This window comes from Arvicanthis niloticus, chromosome 1 (assembly GCF_011762505.2).
Source record: "Arvicanthis niloticus isolate mArvNil1 chromosome 1, mArvNil1.pat.X, whole genome shotgun sequence".
Classification (NCBI taxonomy): domain Eukaryota; kingdom Metazoa; phylum Chordata; class Mammalia; order Rodentia; family Muridae; genus Arvicanthis; species Arvicanthis niloticus.
Window position 1 is genome coordinate 114,346,232 of NC_047658.1, and position 11,067 is coordinate 114,357,298.

Below are 11,067 nucleotides of genomic sequence, written 5' to 3' on the forward strand. Positions count from 1 at the left end.
CCCTTTGTAAGCACAGCCATCATTCTTATGTAGTGAACCATCTCTCCAGCCTCTTCCAGCCCCTGCCTGCCAGACACCTAAATCAATGTCCAAATCCACCACTGATACTTGGTTTGGATGGTAGTTAGTCTTGGTGGTCAACTTAATGAGATCCGACTCACCATGGAGACTCTGGAGGTGTCTGTGAAGGATTTTCTAGATCCAGTTAATGGCAGTGGAAAGACCACCCTGGCTGTGGGCCGCACCATCCCATGGGCTGAAGTTCCAGACTGAATAAAAAAGAAAGTAATGGAAATACCTACAGTCATCACTTTTGTCTTCCTGACTGTGGACACAAGGTGACTGGCTGCCTCAAGCCCCTGCTCTCATGACTCCTCAACATAATGGACTGGACTGTACCCAGGAACCAGGAACCAAGATAAACCTTCTTCCTGAAGCCGTTTTCATCAATTATTTGTCACAGCAACAAAGTAACCAACGCAGATTATTCTGTTTCCTTCTCACTGTGAGTGCAGACCTAAGTATAACCCCCTGGAGGGAAGTCACAACCTCTGTGGAATCTTCTAGGGTGGGCTTTTCCCATGCAAGCCCACTGTTGATGGAGACTGGCCCACCTTGAGAAGGAAACCCAGGACAATGGTACAGGATGCTCAGCCACCAGCAGCAGCATGGTTTATTGCAACCAGAATTCCCTGGTCATGTGAGGAAGGGATGGAACAGGACACAAGGCAGGAGATGTCATGCTCTATGGAAGCCATGCTCCCAGACAAGAACACAAAGAGCAGTGGGAAACCTATTCCAATGATTCTGACGTGGAGGGTAGTTGGAAAGGAGGTGGGCTCCATTTTAGCAGAGTCTTCTCCACAAGGGACCTGAGGGAAAAGGGGAAATTGACAGTGAGGGTCAAATGACCAAAGAGACTCAGGAGCCTCTAGGGCAACTTCTGCATGGGTCCCTTGTGGACGTTGTCAGATGAAAACAAAGATACACTTTGTCCATTGGGAGAAGAGAAAACAAAGGCTCAAAATGACAGTCACTGGCCAGCACCCATAGGTGTGACCTGGGATCCTGACTCCTAGGTCAGGGCCATTGTCCACAGATATCTCCAGACATCACCACAGCCTGGGTGACCTGCCTGATCAGCCAAGGGTCTTATGTGGGGATCTGCACACGGCCTAGGTCCTGATCCATGATCTGGAGGACCTCATCCAGGATAGAAGGCCCCAGGTCCACATGCAGGGACAGCAGGGAGCTGGCATGGGACAGGAAGGGCTCCTCAGCCTCTGGATCAGGGCTCATCCCATTGTGGGGTGAGCTAGCCTCTGGAATCCTCCAGACATCCACATTTCCTGCTTCCTGTGGGGAGGATGTTGGAGAAGGCTGTGGTGACTCAAGGTGCAAGCGAGGAGGCTTAGGTGGAGCCTGGGCTGTGGGCAGAGTGAGGGCCTGGGGCCCACCGATTACAGGAAGGGAGATGGCGTTTTTGAGTAGAGGTGACAGCCCATCAGGGAGCTCTCGCCCACACACTGTGGCAGTGCGAGTAAACTGGAAGGGAAGGTCAAAGCTGCCGTCCTCCTCAGCCTCTTCCACTGCTGTTCCTGGAAGGAGATGGAACTTGCCCTGCAGGAAGGAGATGTCCCCAAACATGTCATCTCCACCACCACTGCCAATGTGAATAGTGTGACGAAAGTCCCCAAGTGGTGGGCTGATCATGTCTGAGGACAGTAGATCCCGAAGCTTCTCTTTCTTGCCTTTGCGGCTGCCACGTTTCAAATAGATGGGGACCTTGGTGGACATGGTGACTTCAGCACACAGTCCTGACTGCTCAGTCCTCAGTACCCTCTCAACACCCTCTGCCGAAACAAGCTCCAGAGGGCCAATGTCCACACTTGCCAAAAACGAAACAAAAACTAGAGGGTGAGATGTGATCAAAGTTGGCCTAAGGTGTCAGAAAAAGTTAGATTAAAGGCCAACAAAGACAGGGTTGTGGCTACACCCCCCTCTCTTCCCAAATGAATGAAGGTCCTTTTGGAGAACTGGAGGCAGAAAGGTGCGGTCTCCTCAGCAGCCGTGCACTCTGCTCTTGTTCCAAGATTCTCTCCTTAGTCCTGAGTTGAGAAGCTGAAATGAAGGAACGCATAAATCAGGAACAGGAAGATAACATACAAAGCAAAGCAAGTTGAAGTGAGGTGCATACCGATAATCCCAGCACTCAGAGGCACAGAGACGGGGATCAGGAGTTCAAGGCCAGATCGGCTACATGAGACCCTGCCTCTAAACAATATACAAGAATTGGGAGTATAGCTCAGTCACAGTGATTGCCTAATGTGCAGGAAGCCCCAGCTTTGCCCTGACATTACATAACGCATGCATGGTGGTGCAGCCAGGATTGTCAGCACTCGCAGGGTACAAGGAGATCAAGAGCACCAGCTCATCCTTGACTACGGACCAACTTCTGGCTGTGAAACCGCAAGTATACAGGGCTCTGTCTGAAGAGATGGAGAAAACTCAGTGAGTGGGACGGGGCAGGTGAGATGACTCGGTGGGTGAAAGCACCTGTTGGGAAAGCCTGGGGACGTGCGCTGCAGAACCATGGTAGGACCTCCTCATGCAGGCTGTGACATGTGCCCACACTCACAAGCACACAATAATAATAAAAATAACTTTGAAACGTCAACTTCCTCCTGAGGCTTGATGGATCACACCTTTAATCCTAGCACAAGGAAGGCAGAGGCAGGTAAACCGCTGGCTTTGAGGTCTATGTAGTGTGACTCTATCTTTTTTTTTTTTTTTTTTAAGATTTATTTATTTTTATTTATATGATTATACTGTTGCTCTCTTCAGACACACTGTATCTGTATCAGATCCCATTACAGACAGTTGTGAGCCACCATGTGGTTGCTGGGAATTGAACTCAGGACCTCTGGAAGAGCAGTCAGTGCTCTTAACCGCTGAGCCATCTCTCCAGCCTGAGCCATCTCTTAAAAAAAAAAAAAAAAAAAAAAAAAAAAAAAGGAAAAAAAAAAAAAAAAAAAAAAAAAAGCCAGGCAGGTGGTGGTGTAAGCTTTTAATCCCAGCACTTGGGAAGCAGAGCCAGGCTGATCTCTGTGAGTTCGAGGCCAGCCTGGTCTACAGCTAGAGTTCCAGGACATTCAGGGCGACACAAAGCACTGTCTCAGGAAGAAAAAAAAAAAACAGCTCTGATAATTTTTCATTTCTACTCTCCCTGTATCAGTGCTGTCTTTAGGGAAACACCTAATAAAAAGTATGTGTCTTTACAGGCCCATGGTGGCTTCCGGAATGATGCCAGGCCTCTCAGACCTGCTTTGCTTTGTTGTTTTTTAAACAGACTCTCACTATGTAGCTTAGTTGACTTAAAGCTCATTGTGATCTGGAACACAGAGATCCACCTGCCTTTGCCTCTCAAATGCTGCAATTAAAATGTAAGCCACTATACCCCTCCTCTTTTGAGGGGAAACTGAGGCCTAGGATCTGAGTAGTAGATCCTGTGAACTCCTATCCCTGGTCCCTGGCTCTGCTCATTGCTCCGCCTAGGTATTCACTCTCATCCCTGACCTCCATACAGGAAGTGCCTCACTGTACAGAAGTCTCATCATTGCTCTCAATTCCCTACTCAGCAGAGGGCAGAGAGTTTGGAACCTGCCTCTCCTGCCCAGGCCTGGTCCCAAGCTGGGAACAGATGTCCATCCCAGTGAACGGTCAGTGTCTTACACTGGATCCATCACTTTCCAGTTGAAGGATTCCCTTTCCTCCTCCCTCAGGTCAGGTCCTTAGCATCGAGGCTGGGTCTGATGGAGTCTGTCTGAACCTCCTTCCAGTCCCAGCACTGAGAGAGAGGGAGCAGGGTGTATAGATACTTTTTGGGTGTAGCTCCTGGCAGAGTCTGCCGTGCCTGGCTGGAGAAGCAAAGTGAGACAAATGAGAAGCATCGGCTACATTTTGGACTCCCACAAGTAAAATGTGGAAACACGTTCAAAGGGTGCCATTAGCTTTTATGTAAGTGCACCACATGCATAGCTGGTGCCCACAGGTCAGAAGACATCGTATGCCCTGGAACTGGAGTTACAGATAGTTGCAAGACACCATGTGGTTGCTGGGAATCCAACCTCTGCAAAAGCAATCAGTGTTTTTATTTTTTATTATTTTTTTATTTATTTATTTTTGGTTTTTCGAGACAGGGTTTCTCTGTGTAGTCCTGGCTGTCCTGGAACTCACTCTGTAGTCCAGGCTGGCCTCGAACTCAGAAATCCACCTGCCTCTGTCTCCCAAGTGCTGGGATTAAAGGCCTGCATCACCACTGCCCGGCAATCAGTGTTTTTAAACCACTGAGCCATCTCTCCAGCCCTGAGAGGGTGCCATGTATTAAAAGCATTGACTACCAATGCATCTGCCATCCACCCCCACATATCCCAGCCTAGATAAGGTCCTATCTTTTGTTTGTTTTGTTTTGTTGAGTCAGGGTTTCTCTGTGTAACCCTGGCTGTCCTGGAACTCACTCTGTAGACCAGGCTACTCAAGAGAACCTCCTGCCTCTGCCTCTTTTTCATTTTATTTTATGGGTGTTCTGCCTACATGTGTGTCTGTACACTCTGTGTGTTGGACATCCTAGTATTGGAGTTACAGACAGGTGTGAGCTGCCATGTGGGTGCTAAAAATTGAACCCAGATCCTCTAGCAGAGCAACTAGTGCTTTTAACCCCCAAGCCATGTCTCCAGCCCGACATGATCTTATCCTAACATGAGACATGAGAAAGAACCAGGAAGGTCACCATATGGGGTGAAAGAGAGAAGATGCGTGGTCACTGCATTGGAAGGAAAGGTGTCGCCTGTCAATGTGGTGCACGCCTTTAATCCCAGCACTTGGGAGGCAGAGGCAGGTGGATTTCTGAGTTTGAGGCCAGCCTGGTCTACAGAGTGAGTTCCAGGACAGCGAGGGCTACACAGAGAAACCGTGTCTTGAAAAAAGAAAAAAAAGGAAGGAAAGGTGTCCCCAGTGACTGAGTGATCTGCCACACTCTGCCCCATTGCTATAATAAAGCGCACATGTGTGTGAAGGGGTGTAATGATATCATTTCAGACTAACTTTTCCTCTCTTGTTATAGACCTTTTGGGGGGACTGAGACTCACTATGTAGTTTTGACTGGCCTAGAACTCAGAGATTTATCTGTGTCTGCCTCCTGGATGTTGAGATTAAAGGTGAGTACTACCACACCTAGATAATGATGATGATGGTGGTGGTGGTGATGATGATGGTGATGATGATTATGATGGTGATGATTAATGCAGTGGGTGCACTGAATAATAATAGTTTGGTGGCTGAGAGCATTCATTGTTCTTCCAGGGGACTTGGGTTCAGTTCCCAGCCTCCACATGGCAACCACTGACAATCATCTGCAGCTCCAGTTCCATGGGATCTGATGCTACAGTTGTCCAGACTTATACACACTTATATATTTACATACATAGATATAATTAGAAATCTTTTTTTGTTTGTTTGTTTGGGTTTTTGTTGTAGTGGTTTTTTGTTTGTTTGTTTTGTTTGTTTGTTTGTTTGTTTTGAGACAGGATTTCTCTGTGTAGCCCTGGCTGTCCTAGAAATCATTCTGTAGACCAGGCTGGCCTCATACTCAGAGATCTGCCTGCCTCTGCTTCCCAAGTGCTGAGGTCAAAGGTGTGTGCCACCACTGCCACCACCAGGCTGGAGAAAGCTTTTATAAAAAGAATGTGAGATGCCTCACAAATGTGAGTGTCACCCTTGCACAGGGGTCAACAATCCTCTGTCTGTCGGATTCGGTGGGCACTTGTTCAAAGTTTTATATAAATGCAGTTTTTCTTTTGAGATGCTGTCTAAAAACACAATACAAAATATATACAAATCCAAAACAAAACACAAAAAAACAGAGCAACACTCCAGCCATCGGTTTCTTAATAAGCAAGTATTGTTTATGTAGTCAGGAAAAAAACCAAAGCTATTTTTAAGGTGGAAAAAAATACACTGTGAATGGGTGTCATGCTGATTTAACAAGAAGGAAGTGGAGTGGGTAAGCCCTCCAGTTCCTTGGTGGGGGTTGGTGTATGGAAGGCCTGACTGGCCCCTCAAGCTCCACACGCAGAATCCTGTACAAAAGGCAGAGACACTTGTCCAAGCTCACATAGCAGCCTGGGGCAGGGCCAGGACTGAAGCCAGAGGAACCCATCCTCCTCCACACCTGAGCAAAAGAGGCATCCACCATTTCCTCTGCCTAGGATACGGGTGAGCAGAAAGAGCAGGAAGGAGACAGCAGGATGCAGAGCAGGGCAGTCCTAACTGTCTCCATCCCAGCACAGGACTTGCTCAGGAAACCCCACCCCAAGGCCAGACACCCCAGGTCAGTCATGCTGAGCCATGGAAGCTGAACACCTCTAACCCCCAGAGCACCTGCAGCCAACCGGAAACAAAGGAATGACTTTCTAGTGGTGGATCCCACCTAAGTCCAGGGAAGCTGTCTGATGAAGACACACCCTAAGTTTTAGAATCTTGTTACCACCACATCAAATGCAAGGCCTGCTGACAATATCTCATCTGTTCAATTTGCTGGTGTAAAGCACTGGGTGGCTTTTCCTTCCTTTCCACTGAGGGAGAGTTGCAATGTCTGGTGAGATTTGCTGAGAGCCTGGGCCAGGTCCTTCCCTAACCTCGCACCATCACGCTAGATCACCAAGGCAGCTTGGATGTTTCCACAGCAAATTGGGCGTCCCTGACAGCTGTCTACTCTGAGCCAGATGTTCCCACCCAAATCCAGATGTGAGAACAGAGACTAAAGGGAAGGGTGGGGCCAGTATCAACCACCCAGGAGAAAGCTGGGAATAACACAGCAACTCTCAATAAAAGATCTGGCCACCACAGGACCAGGGGCTTCAGCCTGCCATGGAGTTCCTTACATGTTAACTCTGTAGGGCACATGGTGGTAGGTGCCACTACTGTGTTGGATAGTTGCTGGAGTGGAACCACAGAGACATTGAGGAACTTTACAAAGGTCATGGAACTAGCAAGAGAAGGGAGGCACTGGTACCGAGGCTGGTCCATGTGGCTCCAAGACAAAGAAGGGACCATACTCGTGGGGCTGGGAATGGGAGCAGGAGAGAGGCTATCAAGTCTCCAGGCTTCCTCCACGTAGCCATTATCTCTTGGCTGCCACTTCCCCAGCTTGCAAGTGTGCAGCACTATACGGAGCTCTGGTTAGGGCCAGGCTGACGAGGAGCTTCCTCCACCAGTGGGATGCACAGACGAAAGCCCTCCCAGTTCTGTGGGTTGCCCTGGACAGCAACCCTGGGCCTCCCTCAGAGAAAATGACTTCCCAGAGGCAGATCACCTCTTGTCATGGAGAATATTTAGCCCCTGTTCACTCTGATGTTCATGAAAATTCCCCTCCCTACATAGACACTTCAAAGCTAATGGGCTCCCCTGCCAGATTTTTGTTTTTTTTTATTTGTTTGCTTGTTTTGATACAGGGTCTTACTGTGTAGACAATGCTGACCTCGAACTCAGAAATCCTCCTGCCTCTGCCTCCCAAGTGCTGGGATTAAAGACGTGCGCGACCACTGCCCTGCTTTTTTACCTTTTTTTTTTTTTTTTTTTTTTTTTTTTTTTTTTTGGTTTTAGTTTTTCAAGACAGGATTTCTTTGTGTAGCCCAGGTTGTCCTGGAACTCACTCTGTAGACCAGGCCAGTTGAACTTAGAGATCTGTCTACTTCTAAAAACTAAAAAACTGCCCCTAAAAGTAAAAAAGGAAAAAAAAACTAAAAAGTTTTATTTATTGTTATTGTGTAACTGTATTATGGTGTGTGTGTGTGTGTGCGCGCGTGTGTGTGCGCGCGCGTGTGCGTGCGCACTGGTGAGTGTATATATAGTACAGAATGTGTGTGGAAGTCAGACACCTTATGGAGTCCATCTTTAAGTGTTTTCAGGAACCAAGCTCATCTCCAAGCTTGCTCAACAAGATACTTCCGCTGAGACATCTTGCCAGCCCAAAGGGAATGGTCTGAAATCTAATTCCACCTGGGACTCTGTGTCCTTGGGTAATGAGCCTTTCCTTTCTGAGACTGGACTCACCTTCTCTAGCTTTAAAATAAGCCGACCCATTGCTATACTGGAAACAAGAGGCCTCTGCACAATAAATGAATCCACAATCACTGTCAAAGGACATTCAGCAAATATCTGCAGGGCTTTCCTCAAGCACTTCGGATCTCCCAGGTAGTGGTTGCAACAAGAACAAAAACCAAACCCTTCTCGCCTCCCAGGAGTGGGTCCCCTCCTGCCAGCCTTGACAGGGCCAGCTCAGAATCCGGTTCTCCCGAAGCGGTCTCTCTGTACTATAAAGTCGCTAGGTGGCGCGCGCGCTCCTGCTATAACCCTGGGTTCTAGGGTCCCACCGAGCATACCCGCTCCAGGCAGACGCCCACCGAGGAACTGCGTGCTCCAGTACCCGAGGTGGCTCGCCTATAGGGCCTTTTTCTCTGGGTTGCACAATTGGACCACAGTGAGGGTAGAATTGCAATTATCGGGGACCTTGTCCGGGACTCCGATATCTGGGAGGGGCCTTGTCTGAGCTATTCGGCCTGGGCGAAGTCTCAGTGTCTGTGCTTGGCGCAAGGCCAGGCTTCGGACGTGCAGCCCCCGCCCTCCCGGGAGTCCGGCTCCTCAGTCCTGGCTCGCGTTCTTGTGCCGACCTCTCCAGGTCCCCAGTCAAGCGCTGCCCAGCGCGGCCCAGATCCATTTCAGTAACATTGCAGCTAAAGATAGGAGGACACCTCACCATCCGCTAAAAATACGGCCTCCAGACCAGACGGGCACACGGACCGAAGAGAGGATGTTCCCTAGTCCCGGGTCTCTGGCCAGCATAGACTTGCAGCTAGGAGCTACGAAGCTGACAGCGCAGCGCCTTGAGCGCTGCGGGAGGTCATGGGTAGGGGGCGGGGCCCAGACCCCAGGTAAGGGACCTGATCTGGGCCAGAACAGAACACTGCTTGGCTAGCACTCTCCAGGGAGCCACAGGAGGCCTATAAAACCCCAGTTCGAACTCACCTTGAGGAGCGTGGGCAAAGCTGCAGAGCTGTGCGGCTAGGATAGAGGACCAGGGAGGGCCTGGGAACTTACAGTGCAGACCCTGGGCCTAAGCCACGCCCCCAGTACCAGGAGCCAATCCCAGGCCGCTCCTCTCGAGAGGACACCCACACATCCCCGCCCACCGCGGCACCGCCCAGGTTCTCCGTTCTGCAGAGGCTCAGAGTTGGATTCCAAGAGTCCAGAGCTCAACCTCGGCGGCTGAGGGCGATCACCGCGGGGTAACAAGGGTGGATATACACGAGGACGCCAGCTGTTCGTGTTGGAATAAAAACTTTAGGCTAGAAGTACTGGGCCAACAAAGGCCGGAAGAAAGAATTCTTGAGAAATCTCTGAGGATCCTTGGATGAGTTTCCTTGACGGGAGGACTGGGACCCGGGAGGCGCCCGCATTGTGACTCTACAAGAATGTATTGGGCTTTGCAGGCGCCTTACAAACTTAGGAGCGTTTTGAAGAATTTACCCTAACCTAAGAGAGAGAGTGATGAAAGGTTCGAGAAAGATTCAGGGTCGGGAGGTGCAGAGAAAAACAGAGACAGAGACATACGGCCTAAGCTTGCCTGAATTTGCTGTCCTGTTAGGTGGTTTCTGAGGTAGGTGGTTTAGGACAGGATCGGAAACAGTTATTGAAGGGCAGGTCCTAAAGTTGCTGAGATAAACCGAGAGAAACTTCTCATTGCTCCGTTTTGTGCGTAAATTCGTTGAGTGTCTATTTGTGGTTAGGGAGGCTCAGGGGTCAGGACTCAAGAAGTTTGAGGTTCTGGGCAGGCTGATACCCTTCCTTCCGGGTGGATAAGTGCTAAGAGGAGTGAGGCAAAAGAAGAGGTGGACAATTCTGGGAGGAGAGAGATCAGGATGCTTGGCTTCCAGATAGCAGATGTAGAAAGAGGTGTGTGTATAAGAGGGAGGGATGCTGGGGTAGGGAGTATGTTCGGCAAGCCAGAAGGAGGGGAGAATGGGAAGGACTGAGTCATGCTTCCCTACAGATGACCGTGTTCTGGGCCAGGGAGGACAACTCAGAGGAGCTCAGTGAGTTTCCCTGTATGTCAGTCCTTCTGTTTAATCTTCAGTCACACACACACACACACACACACACACACACACACACACTGCACCCCTAGATCAAGAGCTCTATGTTTTAACCTCTGGGACCATTTTGTTATGTGGGAAAAGGGAATTAACCAGGAATTATGATTGATTGAACTCTTGGGCTCAAACAGTCCACCTTCAACCTCCCAAAGAGCTGGGACTTTAGATGCGAGCCACATGCCCTGCTCAGCTGTCTTTAACAGAGAGATTTTCCTAGGTTAGTCATGTACTTTAGTTCATAGAGTTCCAGAGGCATGAAGCCCTGGGTTGTTGGCAGCAGTGAATTGAACATCATGTAATGGTGCATGTCTGTAATCCCAGTGCTCAGAAGACGGAGGCAGGGGGATCAGGAGCTCAAAACTATTCTCCTCAGCTGTATAGTAAATTCAAGCTCCAAAATAAAAGAAGACCATTATGAGTGCAGACTCATTCTGTAAGCGTGCTTGTGGCCAAGCCTTACAACCTCAGTTTGATTTCTGGGGTCTATATGGTGGAAGAAGGGAGGAACCAACTTTTAAATGTTTTCTGACTTCCACATGCACCAGGCACACAAGCACGCCCTCCACCTCCACAAAGCTCAGTGTCATTTATTTTCTGAGGCAGGTCTCTCTCTCTCTCTCTCTACCTAGCCTTGGCTGACCTAGATCTGACTATGTTGCCCTGCCTGGCCTTGAACTCACAGAAATTAACCTGCCTCTGTCTTCAGTGTAACTTTTTAAAGAAAGAAAATTAATAAAGATTGTCCTGAATGGGCTAAACTTAATTACAAAGGCCCTTAAAAAATAAAAACAAGAGAATGAAAGCATCAGAAGCTGCCTGGCAGTGAGCCTGTGACCCAGTGCTAGAGAGCTGGGGA

At 49.1% G+C, this 11,067-nt stretch overlaps 1 protein-coding gene across 1 annotated transcript; it reads right to left on the bottom strand.

The window, feature by feature from the left end:
• Nucleotides 1-640: 640 nt before the first annotated feature.
• On the bottom strand, nt 641-9,190 carry Cdc42ep2 (CDC42 effector protein 2). The gene is made up of 2 exons (XM_034499904.1): nt 9,085-9,190; nt 641-2,121 (listed from the first exon to the last, which is right to left on the bottom strand). The coding sequence occupies exon 2, from the start codon at nt 1,795-1,797 to the stop codon at nt 1,153-1,155; it is 645 nt and encodes a 214-aa protein (XP_034355795.1). The 5' UTR covers nt 1,798-2,121; nt 9,085-9,190; the 3' UTR covers nt 641-1,152.
• Nucleotides 9,191-11,067: the final 1,877 nt, after the last annotated feature.

What these genes read in the sequence shown, in the direction of transcription:
- Cdc42ep2 (XM_034499904.1), bottom strand. Translation starts at nt 1,797, where the DNA reads ATGTCCACCAAGGTCCCCATCTATTTGAAACGTGGCAGCCGCAAAGGC.